General features: G+C 46.4%; 1 protein-coding gene across 5 annotated transcripts in view; it reads left to right on the top strand.

The window, feature by feature from the left end:
- Positions 1-20,974, top strand: part of slc25a12 (solute carrier family 25 member 12) — a 178,686-nt gene that overhangs the window by 108,969 nt on the left and 48,743 nt on the right. For all 5 annotated transcript variants that reach the window (XM_072475934.1, XM_072475935.1, XM_072475936.1 and 2 more), the window contains one exon: positions 7,709-7,789. In XM_072475934.1, the coding sequence (XP_072332035.1) occupies positions 7,709-7,789 (81 nt within the window). The remainder of the gene's footprint in view (positions 1-7,708; positions 7,790-20,974) is intronic.

The following is a 20,974-nucleotide window of genomic DNA, read 5'->3' as shown; positions in this document are numbered from 1 at the left end:
TGGGTGGGGCAGGTGTTCCATTCGGGGCTAGATGCGAAAAACAGGGGGGTGGCTATATTAGTGGGGAAGCGGGTAATGTTCGAGACAAAGACTATAGTGGCGGATAACGGGGGCAGATACGTGATGGTGAGTGGCAAACTACAGGGGGAGACGGTGGTTTTGGTAAACGTATATGCCCCGAACTGGGATGATGCCAATTTTATGAGGCGGATGCTAGGACGCATTCCGGACCTAGAGATGGGAAAGCTGATAATGGGGGGAGATTTTAATACGGTGTTGGAACCAGGGCTGGATAGGTCGTAGTCCAGGACTGGAAGGAGGCCGGCAGCAGCCAAGGTACTTAAAGATTTTATGGAGCAGATGGGAGGTGTAGACCCGTGGAGATTTAGCAGACCTAGGAGTAAGGAGTTCTCGTTTTTCTCCTATGTCCATAAAGTCTACTCGCGAATAGACTTTTTTGTGCTGGGTAGGGCATTGATCCCGAAGGTGAGGGGAACGGAGTATACGGCTATAGCCATTTCGGATCACGCTCCACACTGGATGGACTTGGAGATAGGGGAGGAAACAGGAGGGCGCCCACCCTGGAGAATGGACATGGGACTAATGGCAGATGAGGGGGTGTGTCTAAGGGTGAGGGGGTGCATTGAAAAGTACTTGGAACTCAATGATAATGGGGAGGTCCAGGTGGGAGTGGTCTGGGAGGGGTTGAAGGCGGTGGTTAGAGGGGAGCTGATATCAATAAGGGCACATAAAGGGAAGCAGGAGAGTAAGGAACGGGAGCGGTTGCTGCAAGAACTTTTGAGGGTGGACAGACAATATGCGGAAGCACCGGAGGAGGGACTGTACAGGGAAAGGCAAAAGCTACATGTAGAATTTGACTTGCTGACTACAGGCACTGCAGAGGCACAATGGAGGAAGGCACAGGGTGTACAGTACGAATATGGGGAGAAGGCGAGCAGGTTGCTGGCACACCAATTGAGGAAAAGGGGAGCAGCGAGGGAAATAGGGGGAGTGAGGGATGAGGAAGGAGAGATGGAGCGGGGAGCGGAGAGAGTGAATGGAGTGTTCAAGACATTTTATAAAAAATTATATGAAGCTCAACCCCCGGATGGGAGGGACAGAATGATGGGCTTCTTGGATCGGCTGGAATTTCCCAAGGTGGAAGAGCAGGAAAGGGTGGGACTGGGAGCACAGATCGAGGTAGAAGAAGTGGTGAAAGGAATTAGGAGCATGCAGGCGGGAAAGGCCCCGGGACCGGATGGATTCCCAGTCGAATTCTATAGAAAATATGTGGACTTGCTCGCCCCGGTACTGACGAGGACCTTTAATGAGGCAAAGGAAAGGGGACAACTGCCCCCGACTATGTCTGAAGCAACGATATCGCTTCTCTTAAAGAAGGAAAAGGACCCGCTACAATGCGGGTCCTATAGACCTATTTCCCTCCTAAATGTAGATGCCAAGGTCCTGGCCAAGGTAATGGCAATGAGAATAGAGGAATGTGTCCCGGGGGTGGTCCACGAGGACCAAACTGGGTTTGTGAAGGGGAGACAGCTGAACACGAATATACGGAGGTTGTTAGGGGTAATGATGATGGCCCCACCAGAGGGAGAAACGGAGATAGTAGTGGCGATGGATGCCGAGAAAGCATTTGATAGAGTGGAGTGGGATTATTTGTGGGAGGTGTTGAGGAGATTTGGTTTTGGAGAGGGGTATGTTAGATGGGTGCAGCTGTTGTATAGGGCCCCAGTGGCGAGCGTGGTCACGAATGGACGGGGATCTGCATATTTTCGGCTCCATAGAGGGACAAGGCAGGGATGCCCTCTGTCCCCATTATTGTTTGCACTGGCGATTGAGCCCCTGGCGATAGCGTTGAGGGGTTCCAAGAAGTGGAGGGGAGTACTTAGGGGAGGAGAAGAGCACCGGGTATCTTTGTATGCGGACGATTTGCTACTATACGTGGCGGACCCGGCGGAGGGGATGCCAGAAATAATGCGGATACTTGGGGAGTTTGGAGATTTTCCAGGGTATAAATTGAACATGGGGAAAAGTGAGTTGTTTGTGGTGCATCCAGGGGAGCAGAGTAGAGAAATAGAGGACCTACCGTTGAGGAAGGTAACAAGGGACTTTCGTTACCTGGGGATCCAGATAGCTAAGAATTGGGGCACATTGCATAGGTTAAATTTAACGCGGTTGATGGAACAGATGGAGGAGGATTTCAAGAGATGGGATATGGTATCCCTGTCAGTGGTCCTCCCGAGATTCCTCTTTGTGTTTCAGTGCCTCCCGGTGGTGATTACGAAGGCTTTTTTAAAAAGGATTGAAAAGAGCATCATGGGTTTTGTGTGGGCCGGGAAGACCCCGAGAGTGAGGAAGGGATTCTTACAGCGTAGCAGGGATAGGTGGGGGCTGGCACTACCGAGCCTAAGTGAGTATTATTGGGCCGCTAATATTTCAATGGTGAGTAAGTGGATGGGAGAGGAGGAGGGAGCGGCGTGGAAGAGATTAGAGAGGGCGTCCTGTAGGGGGACTAGCCTACAGGCTATGGTGACAGCCCCATTGCCGTTCTCACCGAGGAACTACACCACAAGCCCGGTGGTGGTGGCTACACTGAAGATTTGGGGACAGTGGAGACGGCATAGGGGAAAGACTGGAGCCTTGGGGGGGTCCCCGATAAGAAACAACCACAGGTTTGCCCCGGGGGGAATGGATGGGGGATATGGAATGTGGCAAAGAGCAGGAATAACGCAACTGAAAGATCTGTTTGTGGATGGGAAGTTCGCGAGTCTGGGAGCGCTGACCGAGAAATATGGGTTGCCCCAAGGGAATGCATTCAGGTATATGCAACTGAGGGCTTTTGCGAGGCAACAGGTGAGGGAATTCCCGCAGCTCCCGACACAAGAGGTGCAGGACAGAGTGATCTCAAAGACATGGGTGGGGGATGGTAAGGTGTCAGATATATATAGGGAAATGAGGGACGAAGGGGAGACTATGGTAGATGAACTAAAAGGGAAATGGGAAGAAGAGCTGGGGGAGGAGATCGAGGAGGGGCTGTGGGCAGATGCCCTAAGTAGGGTAAACTCGTCGTCCTCGTGTGCCAGGCTAAGCCTGATTCAGTTTAAGGTATTACACAGGGCACATATGACTGGAGCACGGCTCAGTAAATTTTTTGGGGTGAAGGATAGGTGTGCGAGGTGCTCGAGAAGCCCAGCGAATCATACCCATATGTTTTGGTCATGCCCGGCACTACAGGGGTTTTGGATGGGGGTGACAAAGGTGCTTTCAAAAGTAGTAGGAGTCCGGGTCGAACCAAGCTGGGGGTTGGCTATATTTGGGGTTGCACAAGAACCGGGAGTGCAGGAGGCGAGAGAGGCCGATGTTTTGGCCTTTGCGTCCCTAGTAGCCCGGCGCAGGATATTGCTAATGTGGAAAGAAGCCAAGCCCCCGGGGGTGGAGACCTGGATAAATGACATGGCGGGGTTTATAAAGCTAGAGCGGATTAAGTTCGTCCTAAGGGGGTCGGCTCAAGGGTTCACCAGGCGGTGGCAACCGTTCGTCGAATACCTCGCAGAAAGATAGACGGAATGGGAAAAAGAAGGCAGCAGCAGCAGCCCAGGATCGGGGGGGGGGGGGGGGGGGGGGGAGAGAGGAACCAGAAGGACTCTCAGGGTTGTTAATATATACTGTATAGTATGTATAGGTCGTTGCTACAGATAATTATATATTGGACTGTTAAATTCTATTTTTGGAGAGTGTTACTTGTGACAAGGCAGTTGCCAATTAGGGCTAGTTTTCATTTTTGTTATTTATTATTTATTCATTTTTTTTTTTTTTTTGTTTATAAAAGAGGTCATTGTTAGTTGTGTTGTTATAATATTGTGTAAAGGATGCACAATGTACTGTGTTGGTTGACCAAAAATTTTCAATAAAATATTTAATAAAAAAAAAGAAAGGTAGCAGGGATAATCCAGGAAACTATAGACCGGTGAGCCTCACGTCGATAGTAGGTAAATTATTGGAGAGAATTCTCAGGGACAGGATTTATACCCATTTGGAAACAAATGGACTCATTAGCGATAGACAGCATGGTTATGTGAAGGGGAGGTCATGCCTCACTAATTTGATCTGTCTTTTTGAGGAGGTGACAAAGATGATTGATGAAGGGAGGGTGGTGGATGTTATTTACATGGACTTCAGTAAAACCGTGGACAAGATGCCTCATGGCAGACTGGTACAAAAGGTGAAGTCACACAGGATCAGAGGTGAGGTGGCAAGATGGATACAGAACTGGCTCGGCCACAGAAGGCAGAGGGTAGCATTAGAAGGGTGTTTTCCTGAATGGAAGGTTGTGACTGGTGGTGTTTCACACGGATCGGTGCTGGGGCCTCTGTTGTTTGTAGTATACAGAAACGATTTGGAGGAAAATGTAGCTGGTCTGATTAGTAAGTTTGCGGATGATACCAAGGTTAGTGGAGTGGCAGATAGTGTTGAGGATTGTCAGAGGATACAGCAGGACATAGATGGGTTGGAGACTTGGGCAGAGAAATGGCAAATGGAGTGTAATCCGGACAAATGTGAGGTAATGCTTTTTGGTAGGTCTAACATAGAGGGGAAATATACCGTAAATGGCAAAACTCTTGGGAATATAGAAAGTCAGAGAGATCTGGGCGTACAGGTCCACAGATCTTTGAACGTAGCAACACAAGTGGACAAGGTAATCAGGAAATGCTTGCCTTCATTGGATGGGGCATCGAGTATAAAACTGGCAAGTCATGCTGCAGTTGTATAGAACCTTGGTAAGGCCACACTTGGAATATTGCGCACAATTCTGGTTGGCACACTATCAGAAGGATGTGGAGGCTCTGGAGAGGGTGCAGAGGAAATTTCCCAGGATGTTGCTTGATCTGGAGGGTGTTAGCTATGCGGAGAGGCTGAATAGACTCTGGACTGTTTTCGTTCCAACGAGGGAGTTTGAGCAGTGACCTGATAGAGGTCTACAAGATTGTGAGAGGCATGGATAGAGTGGATGGGCAGGCCCTCTTTCTCAGGGTGGAGGGGTCAGTCACTAGGGGGCATAGGTTTAAGATCAGTGGAGCAAAGTTTAAAGGAGATGTGAGAAGCAGGTTTTTTTCTACAGAGGGTGAGTGCCTGGAACGCGATGCCAGGGGAGGTTGTGGAAGCAGATGCATTAACGTCGTTCAAAAGACATCTCAAAGAACAAAGAAAAATTACAGCACAGGAACAGGCCCTTCGGCCCTCCAAGCCTGCGCCGCTCCAGATCCTCTATCTAAAACTTGCCTATTTTCTAAAGATCTGTATCCCTCTGCTCCCTGCCCATTCATGTATCTGTCTCGATATATCTTAAATGATGCTATCGTGCCCGCCTCTACCACCTTCGCCGGCAATGCGTTCCAGGCACCCACCACCCTCTGCGTAAAGAACTTTCCACGCATATCTCCCTTAAACTTTTCCCCTCTCACCTTGACCTCATGACCCCTAGTAATTGAATCCCCCACTCTGGGGAAAAATCTTCTTGCTATCCACCCTGTCTATACCTCTCATGATTTAGTAGACCTCAATGAGGTCCCTCCTCACCCTCTGTCTTTCCAATGAAAATAATCCTAATCTACTCAACCTCCCTTCATAGCTAGCGCCCTCCATACCAGGCAACATCCTGGTGAACCTCCTCTGCACCCTCTCCAAAGCATCCACGTCCTTTTGGCAATGTGGCGACCAGAACTGTACGCAGTATTCCAAATGTGGCCGAACCAAAGTCTTATACAACTGTAACATGACCTGCCAACTCTTGTACTCAATACCCCTTCCGATGAAGGAAAGCATGCCGTATCCCTTGACCATTTTATCGACCTGCGCAGTCACTTTCAGGGTACAATGGACCTGAACACCCAGATCTTTCTGTACATCAATTTTCCCCAGGGCTTTTTCATTTACCGTATAGTTCGCTCTTGAATTGGATCTTTGGATCGACAAATACATGAATAAGATGGGTATAGAGGGATATGGCACTAGGAAGTGCTGAGGGTTTTGGCCAAGGGTGGTATCATGACTGGTACAAGCTGCGAGGGCTGAAGGGCCTGTTCCTGTGCTGAATTGTTCTTTATTCTTTACCAATTTATGTAAATGATTATTTGCCCAAACGTATCTCTGCCAATTCCATTATTGGGGAATTCCCCCTTATCTGATGTGTCTGAAAATAAACAAGGACCTAGACAGTGATAACAGGCAGGTCATGCTTTATGAGAAATGTTTTGTGTTTCTGCAAACAATGGAGAAAATACTTGATTTGGCAGAACATTCATGCTGGTGAAAGGTTCTGACACGCCTACTTGAGGAACTGCTTTTTCAGGGTCTGGGTCAACAGGAAGGTAAAAGCAGTATGTGCTGAGTGCTGATGTTCACAGCTACCACATAGCATTCACTGACAGCAATCGTCAACTTGCAGCTGTGCTGCTGTCCTGATCTATGGGTATGGTTCTTTGCCTGAGAGCAAACCATCTTATACAACAGCACTGCTACTTTAAGGTAGCCATCAAATGGGACCAGCTGCTCCACAGTTTGACGGCAGATTCATGTTTGTGCATTGCAGTTTTCCTGCCTTTACTGTTACCTGTTATATTTTTCTTAGTCTTTTGCTACTTTAGCTTTAAAAACAGCTGATAATTGCTTCAGATACAATGAAATACTTCCAGAGGCTTTCAGAACTTTTGTCACCTTGTTTTGGCACATGCCTTTAATTGTTCTGATCCCTCTAAATTTTGTATGCATATATTTTTTTCCAACTATAGTCTGTTCTTTTAGATCCATCCAAAGCTGCAGTTGAGACTATGGAAATCGCCTAACCTAGGAAAATGTAATGCCAAACAGCGCAAGCTATATAAATCTGTCTAAAGCCCAGCAATTTTTGGTTAAACCAACCAAATGAGGAAAATCCAATATTTGTCTTCTATGGAGCTTGCATTTTTTGACCGATGATTTCAGAATGAAATAATTTCTGTTAAACGTTGAATTTGGTTTGCCTAAAAAGATGACTTGTTCTACACCAATATTGTATCCTATGTAATGAGATGAAATCTGGGCCGGAATTCTCAGGACGTTGTGATTCAGTTAACCTGCCGTTCGCGCACTCCCGCCAGTGGGTTTCGCTGAGGCGTGGCGTGGTTACAATGAGAAATCCATTGAACGATCGAATCGACAGGAAGATAGAATCCCGCTGCCAGCGAACGGTGCACGGCCAAGAACACATGGCTGCCGGACCAGAGGACCCCCCCCCTGATTTCAGTAGATTGGATGTGAAAGATGCAATGCATACCTTTCATAACCATTGCTATTAGAAATATTTCTACCTTTTAGCAGTTGAGTTCTGGTTCTTGGTGTTGCCTACAACTCCCTCTGTGAGTTCTGCTCGACCAGACCACTTATATCTGAAGTGATGTAGGTAAAGCAGCAGTTATCAGACACCGCTACTTGAAGGGAAAGAAGGTCTGTGGAAGATCTACTTTTGGACACTTATGGCACCTCCTAGTAACTAGTTTCAGGACAGCCTGCCCAATGAACTAGCAATAAATTGCCTGTTCACCATCTACAACGGGTTTGGAAGCCTGACAAAGGGAGTAGAAGGGAGAGAAATCTCTTCAACCATGAGTACACCATGTCTTACATGAGATATCCTTGTCCAATTTCTCTTTAACAGGTAAATGATTTTGTGAGAGACAAGTTCACTCAAAGAGAGGGCTCGATTGCTCTTGCTGCAGAAATCCTTGCTGGTGGCTGTGTAAGTATTGCATATAATTGTTTTACATCTCTTCAGTTTGTATCATGAGGCTTTGCAAATTAATACCTTGCACTGTTCAGTTCAATATTTTTTATAGTGGGTTATAACTTTAAACTTGATGGATGTACTTTAGTGGATGTTCCTGGCTAAGGGTATTTTAAAAGGCCTGGAAATCTATCGCTATATAAAAGCTGTCCAAAGTGTTGCGATGAGTACAGAAAACTGAGTAACTAAACCTGAGGGCAGTGATCGGTATTTAGCATTTAATTTTACAGTAAAAATCATCCAGCGTCAGGGCCATATAGTTAATTGTAACTCAATCTAACAATTCAAGTGTTTATTTTAAATTAATTAATTAGTGCTTAAATGTCACTCAGCGGGGTGCAGTGCTCCAACTGTGAGATGTGGCAGATCTGTGACTCTTCCAGCGTTCCGGTCGACTAGACCTCCAGCAAGTGTAACCAATGGATCCTCACTGTCTTCAGGTGATGTCCCGGAGGACTGGAGAATAGCCAATGTTGTTCCTTTGTTTAAGAAGGGTAGCAAGGATAATCCAGGGAACTACAGGCCAGTGAGCCTTACGTCAATGGTAGGGAAATTACTGGAGAGAATTCTTCAAGACAGGATCTACTCCCATTTGGAAGCAAATGGACGTATTAACGAGAGGCAGCACGGTTTTGTGAAGGGGAGGTCGTGTCTCACTAACTTGATAGAGGTCACAAAGATGATTGATGCAGGTAGGGCAGTGGTTGTTGTCTATATGGACTTCAGTAAGGCCTTTGACAAGGTCCCTCATGGCAGACTGGTACAAAAGGTGAAGTCACACGGGATCAGGGGTGAGCCGGCAAGATGGATACAGAACTGGCTAAGTCATAGTAGGCAGAGAGTAGCAATGGAAGAGTGCTTTTCTGATTGGAGGGCTGTGACTAGCGGTGTTCCACAGGGATCAGTGCTGGGACCTTTGCTGGTCGTAGTATTTATAATGATTTGGAGGAAAATGTAACTGGTCTGATTAGTAAGTTTGCAGACGACACAAAGTTTGGTGGAATTGCGGATAGCGATGAGGACTGTCAGAGGATACAGCAGGATTTAGATTGTCTGGAGACTTGGGCGGAGAGATGGCAGATGGAGTTTAATCCGGACAGTGTGAAGTAATGCATTTTGGAAGGTCTAATGCAGGTAGGAATATACAGTGAATGGTAGAACCCTCAAGAGTATTGACAGTCAGAGAGATCTAGGTGTACAGGTCCACAGGTCACTGAAAGGGGCAACACAGGTGGAGAAGGTAGTCAAGAAGGCATACGGCATGCTTGCCTTCATTGGCCGGGGCATTGAGTATACGAATTGGTAAGTCATGTTGCAGCTGTATAGAACCTTAGTTAGGCCACACTGAGGTGTTCAATTCTGGTCGCCACACTACCAGAAGGATGTGGAGGCTTTAGAGAGGGTGCAGAAGAGATTTACCAGGATGTTGCCTGGTATGGAGGGCATTAGCTATGAGGAGCGGTTGAATAAACTTGGTTTGTTCTCACTGGAACGGCGGAGGTTGAGGGGCGACCTGATAGAGGTCCACAAAATTATGAGGCATAGGCAGAGTGGATTCTCAGAGGCTTTTTCCCCGGGAAGAGGGGTCAATTACTAGAGGGCATGGGTTTAAGGTGCGAGGGGCAAGGTTTAGATGAGATGTACGAGGAGAGGCAAGTTTTTTTTACACAGAGGGTAATGGGTGCCTGGAACTCGCTACCGGAGGAGGTAGTGGAAGCAGGGACGATAGTGACATTTAAGGGGCATCTTGACAAATACATGAATAGGATGGGAATAGAGATATACGGACCCAGGAAGTGTTGAAGATTTTAGTTTAGAAGGGCAGCATGGTCGGCACAGGCTTGGAGGGCCGTAGGGCCTGTTCCTGTGCTGTACATTTCTTTGTTCCTTGTTCTTTGAGTCCATCTTTCTGAGTTTATATTTTGCTAAATAAAACTCACCAGTTACATGATGCCAATGGCGATGTTAAAAACTGAAATAATTAAGAGTAATTGGAGTTCTAACTTGCACAGATTTTACTTTTCAACAAACTAATTCAATTTGACTGATCCTGGCAATCACATTTTTATCTATATGCACCGATGTCACATTTGTCCTTGTTTATTTATTTCTGTGTCTTAGGGTGGCACAGTGGTTAGCACTGCTGCCTCAAAGCGCCAGGACCTGGGTTCAATTCTGGCCTTGGGTGACTGTGTGGAGTCTGCACGTTCTCCCCGTGTCTGCAAAGTCCAAAGATGGTGGATTTGGCCATACTAAAATTGCCCCTTAGTGTCCAGAGATGTGCAGGTTAAGTGGGGTAACGGGATATGGCAATGGAATGGGCTTAGGTAGGGTGCTCTTCAGAGGGTCTGTGTAGACTTGATGGGCCGAATGGCCTCTTTCTGCATTGTAGAAATTCTATGGAAATACTACCTTTTAAAAACAAATGTGCATTTTGAATTGTCAGTTAATTTTCCCGTTCTGCTGCCTATTGGTTCTTCATCTGTACCATACCCTGATATTGTTTTATTCTGTTATGGTAAGCAGATGGCTCTCCTATCTCAACCTCTATTAGCTCTCTCTATAAAACGGTTTCATCTTATCCGAATAATTTTGAACAAGTCTATGGTTTGTTACATAATCAGAAACATTTTGGAAAACTGGTAAGGGGTTGGAGGTAGAATGGATGATGCATATCGGTCCCAGGACTACAAATTTACTTGAAACTTGTTTTTTCATTAAAGTATTTCAGTTCCAGTCTATGCAGGGGATAGTAACTGGAGACCTATCCAAGTAAAATTTAGCATTATTTGGTACACATGAAATTGTTCTCAAACTATCCACTTCTTAAAAAAAAATCAATGTATTCTGTCAGGCAATCACACTGAGAATTTATCTCCAACTTTACATTTCTTCTTTTGTAAAGGAACGTCTGTTAAAATGCACAAGATATTTAACCTTTTATGTGGATTGATGAAAGATTTTCGTTATTGTTTTGTTTAAAATTAAGCCTTAAAGAAGGATCAGTGATTGGAGTGGAATGTTTTTCTGCTCTCAGAGTTAAATCCAACAGGAAAAGTCATGGGTCTCTACTTGTATGCACTGACCATTACTTGGGCTGACAAGTGGCAGATTTCTTCTGAGGCCATCCACAAGGCTGAAACTTGGAGCATTAAGCATTGTTGTCCTAACCTGAGAGATAATGACAGACACTTGCTGTGGACTTTAGCATAACTGTATCTAATATGGCCTGAAGAAGTCCTCAGAATTCCACTGATATTTTCTCTTCTGTTTCCGTATGCTTCTATTTAGATATCCCATTTGTATGCCTTGATTAGTGCTTGAGGAAGAATTTAACATTACTTACTTTAGGTTATCGTCTTCATAGTTCTTTGAAGGTTCAATTTCCACTGCAAAGCTTCTTCAAAACCTGTGTTTTTGTTATATGGTTTCAAATGACATGGAGCTACTTCGCTGTTTTCTTGTATTACATTTCAGTGCTTTTGCTGTTACGTTTAGGCTCAATGCTGTCTGCTCCAGGCAAATAATTAAGAATGGAGGGCAGAATCCGATCTTGTATGGAGCAGAATGAGAAAAGATCATGCTGACTGCATAGCATTTAGATTTCATAAAGGGATAGTGTATTTTTTGCATTCTTTTTTCCCTGTATATGGAGGAAAAATATTAAAAACGTCATGCCATTCATCATAGAGTTTTATCATAGAATTTACAGTGCAGAAGGAGGCCATTCGGCCCATTGAGTCTGTACCGGCTCTTGGAAAGAGCACCCTACCCAAGGTCAACACCTCCACCCTATCCACATAACCCAGTAACCCCACCCAACACTAAGGGCAATTTGGGACACTAAGGGCAATTTATCATGGCCAATCCACCTAACCTGCACAACTTTGGATTCATGATCTGGATAATCAAAAAAAACTTGAAGCAAAAGCCGTTATTTCATTGTGAATCCAGACTGTGTTAAAATAAGTGAGAGTGATGTGTGGTGTGCACTTTCTGCCCACAAACCGTAAATTAGAATTTACAAATGTGCAGATTCCTCTGTTAACAGTGGGAAAGTGTAGGCTTTTGTCTTCTACATTAAATTGTGGCACACATTATCCAATGCCACCTGCCATTTTCCAGCACCTAACTTCCCTGCGTCCTGGGCCTCCAGGTAAGTGTTATAGTTGTCTATTTATTTGCTTCTCTGATCTGCCTAAAACTAATTTAAAAAACAAGAAGGGTGGGATTCTCCGGTCCCCCAGCCGCGTGTTTCTCAGCGGCATGCTTTTTGCTGGTGCCGGGATTCCATCCTCCCACCACTTCTCAATGGGATTTCCGATTGAAACCACCGTGCCGTCGGGAAACCCACTGGCGGAGGTGCGCTGCCAGCGGGAAAAGTCAATCCTGACGACTGGAGAATTCTTGAAGGCCTTCTTCAGCTGGAAATCTGAGCCACCATTAAAACTGTTCTCCTTCCTGTGTCTGAAATGCTGTTGCTTTGAATTCTACATGCCTCCACCTTATTTTAATGCACTCTTTCCTGCAAAAATGTTAACCCCGTTTAAAAAAAAAAAAAGATCTAAATATTGAGAAACATCTTGAAATGAAGCTCTCAGCCAACGTGCTTGGAAATTGTACATTCCTATTGTCTCTATTTAAATTTAAAATCTTTCCAAAACATTTATACCAAACCTCCTTAAGCTCACTCAGCCTTGAAATTCTCTCACCACCATTCATCCTACTCTCCCTCATTTTATCTGAGACATCATCACTCTTCCTTTCTCCTCGTGTCTTGAATTCAAGTATTCCAGCACTGCCTGTCAAATATCTACCTCCTGCTGACTCCCACATGACTATAATAGCCTACTATTCCTTATTTCACTAATAATTTGCAATATGATCTCGAAAGGTTTATTTTTGCCCAGTGTACCTCTGCAGCCTCTCTTTTCTCCCACTTAGTTTGCTATTTAAATATTCACTGTTGCCCTTTCCCAATGCTCTCCACCCGTACACATTTCAAATTAATTTAGTTTGTTACTGGTCATTTTCTCATTGCCAACCTTTTCCCATCTCAGAATGCTAGTTACACGTTCCATCTCAGCACGTCCCACTTGAAGCATTTTCCCCCAACTATTGTAAAATAGATGTTTTGCTATGCTAATTCCTAATCCTTTATCCTCCACTGCCTCTCTCTCTTCTGCTCTACCATTTTCAAATTGACTATCCCGGGGCTGCTTCATAGAATAGAATCATAGAATCCATACAGTGCAGAAGGGGAGTCTGTTTGGCCCATCGAGTCAGCACCAACCCTCCAAAGAGCACTCTATCTAGGATGTATTCCCACGAGCCCATAAGTCCACCTAACCTGCACATCTTTGGACACTAAGGGGCAATTAATCTAAAGAGGCGACACGGTAGCACAGTGGATAGCACTGTTGCTTTACAGCGCCAGGGACCTGGATTCAATTCTCGGCTTGTTCACTGTCTGTGCGGAGTCTGCACGTTCTCCCCTTGTTTGCGTGGGTTTCCTCCGGGAGTTCCGGTTTCCTCCCACAAGTCCCAAAAGACGTGCTTGTTAGGTGAATTGGACAATCAAAACTCTCCCTCAGAGTATCCGAATAGGCGCTGTTCACAGCAACTTCATTGCAGTGTTAATGTAAGCCTACTTGTGACACTAATAAAGATTATTATAATTTAGCTTAATTGTCCTCGACTCCTTGGGTGTCCAGAATCTCACTTTACCAATATACCTACTCCGTTTATTTATTTTAATTTGATTCACAGGAAAGCAAGTGCTTTCCTTGGTTTGTTATACTTACTGTTTATTAAACCTTACCAGTTACACATTGTTAATAACATTCCCACTGTTGTAAAATAGTGTACCCTCTGCCTCACTGTCAGCACTTGACCTGCCAATACCTTTTACATGTACAGCACAATTCCTGTTTTACTTCCTGTAAGTTTTTCCTGTTATGATTTACCATTGCACTTGGTGGCAATAGTTTTAGTATTATTTCTTCTCAGCTCAGCTGTCCTACCAAATTTATCAATAATGCTTAATGCTCCAAGTTAATTTACAGTTGCCCTTGGGAGGAATCCAAGCAGTGGTGAGAGCACAAGTGAAGTGAATTGTGACCTTTTTTCTGGTGCATTTAACTACACCCAGGATTGCAGAAATACATTCCCCAACCCAATCTGCTGACCTCTGTTGAGTAATAATAGTCTTTCTTTAAGACCTCACCTCAAAGGAAACAGAAAGAAACATTTTCAGCACACTTCCCGAAAAGATTAGTATCAGATACATTTCAACATACATCTTAAAATAAAAGAAATGTAAAGTTGTCTCGCTCTGCCTGAGCGAAGTATTCTGATTAAACATAAAGGTGGATAGTTCGATAGTTTATTTGCTGCATACAAATAATTGTCAAGTTTTTGAGTCTCAAATTGCTATCCCCTGCATAGATTGGAAGAGAAATATGAGAACAAATGTCATAAGCAGTATTTGTAGCCTCCAAGCTTGGCATATTCCATCTGCTACTTCTTTTATACCACCACTTAGGGTATATATTCTCTCCATTGTATAATACCATACATTCTCTACAATACTGTCAATTTTATTTGACATCCATATGTCCAATCTTCAAACTTTGACTTTTGAAGTCACTTGCAGTTTTTTTTACTGTTAACTATATTCCCTATTTTCATATTGTCTGCAAATGTTGATATAGTGGCACCAAATCCAGATGCTTTTTTTAGATATATAAAAACTATATATATTTGAGAAAAAACATGATTCCATCTCTCATCCTTGGGATGTCTCCAGTCTATCAAACAAATACCTGCCCTCTTTCCCTTCAATGCAGTGCACCTTAACTGTATTAACAGGCCTTCAATGCAGTACCATATATATTACCCTTTGGAAATCCATATATGCAATATTCATGGCATTAATTATTAATAGTAAGAAAATGTAAAAAAGGAGAATAACAATATTTTTATAAAAATTATTAATTATTAATAGTAAATTAATGGTAAAGGGGCCGGTTTAGCTCAGTTGGCTGGAAAGCTGGGTCGTGATGCAGAGCAAGGCCAATAGCGCAGGTTCAATTCCCATACCAGCTGAGGTTATTCATGAAGGCCCGCCTTCTCAACCTTGTCACTCACCTGAGGTGTATTGGTCCTCAGGTTAAATCACCACCAGTCAGCTCTCCTCCTCATGGGGAAAGCAGCCGATGATCATCTGGGACTATGCCGACTTTACTTTTTTTACTTGCTCATTATGATTACATTTAATAATCTTTATTAGTGTCACAAATAGGCTTACATTGACACTGAAATGAAGTTAGTATGAAAATCCCCTAGTTGCCACACTATAGCGCCAATTCGGGTAAACTGAGGGGGAATTCAGAATTTCCAATTCACCTAACAAGCACGTCTTTCGGGACTTGTGGGAGGAAACCAGAGCGCCCAGAGGAAACCGGAGCAGACATGGGGAGAACGTGCAGACTCCGCACAGACAGTGACCCAAGCCGGGAATGGAACCCAGGTCCATGGCGCTGTGAAGCAACAGTGCTAACCATTGTGCTACCGTGCCGCCCATTTATAATACTCCCAGTTATTTCTGCAACAAACTATTATTTTTTCAGGCATTACTTGCTAGTAACAAATATATTACCTAATGCTAATCTGAGTTTTAAGAGTACATTAATTTTATCCTGTATTATGGACTTTAGAATCTTTACACTCAATGTTAAGCTTAGTAGTGTGCCATTACCTGGGTTCTTGCTTCTCGCATTTTGAACAGAGAGATTGTGTTGGAACCTATCCAGTCCTGTGACACAACTTCCATAAACAAGGATTATTGAAAGATTGTAGTCAACAATTCTGCTATTTCCTCTCTGACTTCCTTGAGAATTATAGAATTACATGCAATAACAGAAATAGTTCATGTGACGCAACTGATCCATGCCAGTGTTAATGCCCCACACAAACCACCTACCTTACTTCATCTAACCATTGGCAACGTGTTCTGCTACTTCTTTCTGCCTTATGAATATCTAGCTTTCTTTAAAATATATCAGTGCTACTTCACTCAACCACTGGTGGTAGCGAGTTCCATTTTTGAAGAAAAACAGATAATGTGAAAATACACCAGTCTGACAGCATCTGTGGAGAGAGAAACAGTTAACATTTCAGGTGGTGACATTTTATCTGATGAAGCCCTTATCCACCATCATAGATGCCAGTGCCAAGCCTATTCAGTTTATTTCACATGATATTAAGCTGCGTACATTGGATGTATCATTAGGTCCTGACAACATACAATCTATAGCGCTGAAGATTTTGTACAAATATACAGATTATGAGCCACTCAACACCTCGTGTCTGCTCCACCATTCAATGATATTATGGCTGATCTGATTATAACCTCAACTCCACATTTCTGTCTACCCCAATAACCTCTCACCCCCTTGCTTATCAAGCATCTGTCTAGCTCGACTTCCGGTGGCGGCCACGGTGTGAGTGGTCGCACATTTGGTGGCTCCCACTCGTGATGGAATTTTCGGACCTTTTCCCGGCTAACGGGTATATCTTTTGAATAACAAAGGTGCAGGAGGGGTGGTAGGAGAGAGTGTCCTGCCGGTCCATGGATTCGTGGATCAGAAGTGGCCGAAAAAGAAGGGAACAGTTGGTGAAATTCGAAGGGGTGCCTGCGACACAGGAGAAGGTGGCAAAGATGAGGGACCGACCCTACCCTCTCAGTGGTCGACGGAGCTTCTTGGTGGGCTTCTTGAACGAGAAGTTCACCCAGCAGAGGAAGGAAAATTTGGAGGACCTGGCTAGGGTGGTGGACCCGATAAAGGTGGGGATCGACCGCATGGAGACGAGGTTGGAGGCCCGGAGCCAGGCGACCCAGAAGTTGGAGAAGCACGAGGAGCAGCGTGTCTCGATGGCAGCAGAGATGGGGATGATGCAGGACCAACAGAGGCGGCTGCAGAAGAAAGTGGAGGACCTGGAGAATCGGTCTCGCAGGCAAAACTTGAGGGTCATGGGTCTGCCGGAGGGTAGCGAGGGAGCAGACGCCGGCACGTATGTGGCTTGGATGTTCGAGAAGCTTCTAGGGCAGGGGGCATTTCGATGGCCCTTTGAAGTGGACCGGGCACACAGGGCGCTGGTGAGACAGCCGCAGGGGAACGAGCCGCCGAGGGCGATGGTGGTGCGCCTGCACTGATTCTTGGATAAAGAACGGATTTTGAGGTGGGCCATGCAGATGAGGCATTGCACCTGGCAAGGCAGTGAGATACTGTATACCAGGACCTGGCTGCGGAGCTGGCCAAGAGGAGAGTGAGCTTCAACAAGATGAAGGCGGTCCTTTTTAAGAAGGGGGTGAGATTTGGCATGCTGTACCCGGCGCGCCTGTGGGTGACCTATAAGGGCCGGGAGCTGTATTTTGGGATGCCTGAGGAGGCGATGGATTTTGGCAGGGACAATGAATTGGCAGTAGAAGGAGGACACTGAACTTTGGAGGAGATGCTTGCTTTCTGTTCGTTTGGGTTTGTGTGGGATATTCTTGTATTGTGTTTGGGGCCATTGCTCTGTGTCTTCTTGGGGATGGTGGGTTGCTCTTTGTATTTGGTCGGGGTTGTTAAGTTTGTACTGGGAGTATGTTTGAGTGGGGGGGGATGAGAATCAATGGGGGGTAGGATGCTAGGTGCCATGGGTGGGGGCTACCAGGCTAGCTGGGCGGCTAGTTCACGGAAGCGCAGTGGGGGGTGAGCAGGTGGTTAGTGTTTTGATGGGGGTTGGGGTTGGGATATTGTGGTTGGGGGGGGGGGGGAGTGGACTGCTGACGGGGAGGAGTTTCTAAAGTGTGGGATGGGAAGGGTCGATGACGGTGGGCACCCGAGGGCGGGCCTGAGGAGGTACGGGAAGCGGGCTGGAGGCTGGCCCTTGAGGGGTTATGGTTGATCGGCAGGTAGGGGCAGGGTGCCCCCTGACCAGACTGATCACGTGGAACGTGCAAGGGTTGAATGGGCCGGTCAAGAAGGCCCGCATGTTCACACGTTTAAAAAGCCTGAAGGCTGACGTATCTCTGTTGCAGGAGACACACCTGAAGGTGATGGATAAGAATAGGTTGAGGAAAGGGTGTATTGCAGGCATTCCATTCAGGGTTACATTCTAAAAGGAGGGGGTTGGCGTTTTTGATTATAAGCGGTAGGCGTTCGAAGTGGTGAGTATCGTGGCTCACTCTGGGGGCAGATATATGATGGTGAGTGGGTAATTGGAGGGGATGCCGGTGGTGTTGGTGAATATTTATGCTCCGAACTGGGATGATGTGGGTATTGGGGAAGATCCCCGATTTGGACTCTCATCGGCTGATTGTGGTTGGACCGGTTGAGTTCGAGGTCGGGGAGGGTGTTGGCGGCAGCGAAGGAGCTAAGGGGGTTTATGGAGCACAGGTTTGGGAGACCTAGACCGAAGGATTTTCGTTTTTCTCGCATGTGCACAGGGTGTGCTCCCGAATTGACTTCTTTGTTTTAGATAGGACGCAGTTGACGGGGTTGGTTGATGTGAAATACTCAGCGATAGTGGTGTCAGATCATGCTCCACATTCAGTGACTTGCGGGTGAGTAAGGGGGGTGGCCAGCACACGCAATGGATGTTAGATGAGTGGCTGTTGACGGATGAGGAGGTGTGTGAGCAGGTGATGGAGGCCATTCGGGGTTATGTGGGGATAAATGATACGGGGGAGGTTTCGGCGGCCACGTTATGGGAAGCATTGAAGGCAGTGGTGAGAGGGGAGTTAATTTCGATACGGGTGCACAGGGAGAAGGCGGAGCATGTGGAGATGGAAAGGTTAATGGAGGAGATCTTGCAGGTGGAGAGGAAGTACTCGGAAGCCCCAGAGGAGGGCGTGTTGAAGGAGCGGCAGAAGCTGCAGATGGAGTTAAGGTTGATATCCACGGGGAAGGCGGTTGGGCAGCTGAGGAGGGTGAGAGGGGCGGTTTATGAATATGGTGAGAAGGCGAGCAGGATGCTGGTGCACCAGTTGAGCAAGCAGGAGGCAGTGAGGGAAATCGGGAAAGTGAAGGACAGAGGAGGAACACGTTTTTGGACCCTGTGGGGGTGAATGGGGTGTTTAGGGGTTTCTATAGCAGGCTATATGAGTCGGAACTCTCAGCCGGGGTGGAGGGGATGGGGCGGTTTTGGGAGGGTTTGGAGTTCCCGAGGGTGGAAAAGGAGCTGGTGGAGGGACTGGGTGCCCCCATTGGGCTGGTAGAAGTGGTGGAGTGGCTGGAGGTGATGTAGTCGGACAAGGCCCCGGGCCCGGATGGATACCCAGTGGAGTTTTATAAAAGGTTGTCGGGGGTTCTGGGGCCCTTGCTGGTAGGGCGGTTAACGAGTTGAGAAGAATAAGAGGCGACTTCATTGAAACACACAAGGTCTTAAGGTGTCTTGACAGGGTGGATGTGGAAAGGGTGTTTCATATTTTGGGAGAATCTAGAACTAGTGGTCATTATCTTAAATGGATGACCCTTATTTTTAAACAGAGATGAAGAGATTTTTTTCCCATCTCAGAGCATTGTGAGTCTTTGGAACTCTTCTTCAAAGGGCAGCAGAAGCAGAGTGTTTGAATATTTTAAAGAGCTAGACAGATTCTTTTTTTTGAAGAAAATTTTATTAAGGCATTTGTATTATAATTTTAACAAAATAAGCAACCACACACCAAACAGACAACAAAATCCAGCCAACATGGCTTGCATAAACAACTCACCAAGCCCAATTCCCCACCAACCTTGCCCCACTTCACTGATGACAGCTTAATTTTTCCCAAAGAAGTTGATAAACGGCTGCCACCTCCGGCCAAACCCTAGCATCGATCCCCTCAGGGTGAACTTAAACTTCTCGAGCCAGAGAAACCCAGCCATGTCACTGACCCACACCCCTGACGTTGGGGGCTCCGATTCCCTCCATGTCAATAAAATCAATCCCCAGGCTACTAGGGAGGCAAAGGCATAATACTCTCATCAGCCTCTCTCATCCCCTGGACTCCTGGGTGTTCTGACACACCAAAAATCGCCACCTCTGGACTCGGAACCACCCTTACCTTCAGTACCTCTGACATGACGTCAGCAAACCCCAGCCAAAATCCCCTAAGCTTCGGACATGCCCAAAACATGGACATAATTCGCAGGCCCAACCACACACCGCCCAAACCTATCCACCACCCCTTCAAAGAACCTGCTCTTCCGGGCCACAATCATGGGCGCCCTGTGGACCACCTTAAATTGTATCAGGCTAAGCCTGGCACACGATGAGGATGCCTTGACTCGCCTCAGGGGGTCCTCCCATAACCCAGCCTCCAAATCCCCACCCAACGCTTCCTCCCACGTCTGCTTCACCTCCCCTATCAGGATTCCCTCCCATTCCAGCAGCTCCTTATACATCTTTGATACCTTCCCCTCCCCCACTCCCATTTTCGACACTACCTCATCCTGTAGCCCCTGGGCGGTAGGTGCGGGATAGTCGATACCTGCCTCCGCACAAAGTTCCTCACCTGCAAGTAGCGGAACCCATTCCCACCATGCAGCTCGAACTCCTCCTCCAACTCTTCCAAACACGGAAAGCCGCTGTCGATAAACAAATCCCCAAACCGTTCAATCCCCGCACGCTGCCACCCCCGAAACCCCCATCCAACCCCCCCAAAACAAACCGGTGATTGCCACATATCGGTGCCCATATCGACACCCCCTCCAGTCCCATGTGCTGTCGCCACTGTCCTCACACCCTCAGGGCCGCCACCACTACCAGGCTTGTGGAATACCTGGCTGGCGAGAACGTTAACAGTGCCCCCAAACACGTGCCCCTACAAGAGGTTGCCTCCATCTACTCCCAAACCAACCAGTCCCCACTACCTATTTCCTGACCATCGCTATGTTTACATACCAGATGAGAAGGGACTGGGTAAAAGGGCAGGTGTTGCGTCTCTGGAAAAGTGCCATAGGAAAGGGAGGGCTGATGAAGGGGTGGACCAGAACGAGGGAATGTTGAAGTGGAAATTAGTCCCTTCAGAAGGGGAGGGGAGGGGAGATGTGTATGGTGGTATCACCAGGTGGTGGAAATTGTTCCTGGTGATCCTTTAAATGCAGAGGC

The sequence above is a fragment of the Scyliorhinus torazame genome, chromosome 2 (genome assembly GCF_047496885.1).
Source record: "Scyliorhinus torazame isolate Kashiwa2021f chromosome 2, sScyTor2.1, whole genome shotgun sequence".
In the NCBI taxonomy this organism is placed as follows: Eukaryota; Metazoa; Chordata; class Chondrichthyes; order Carcharhiniformes; family Scyliorhinidae; genus Scyliorhinus; species Scyliorhinus torazame.
Note: the sequence above shows the minus strand (reverse complement) of the source record. Positions and strands in the feature narration are given on the sequence as shown.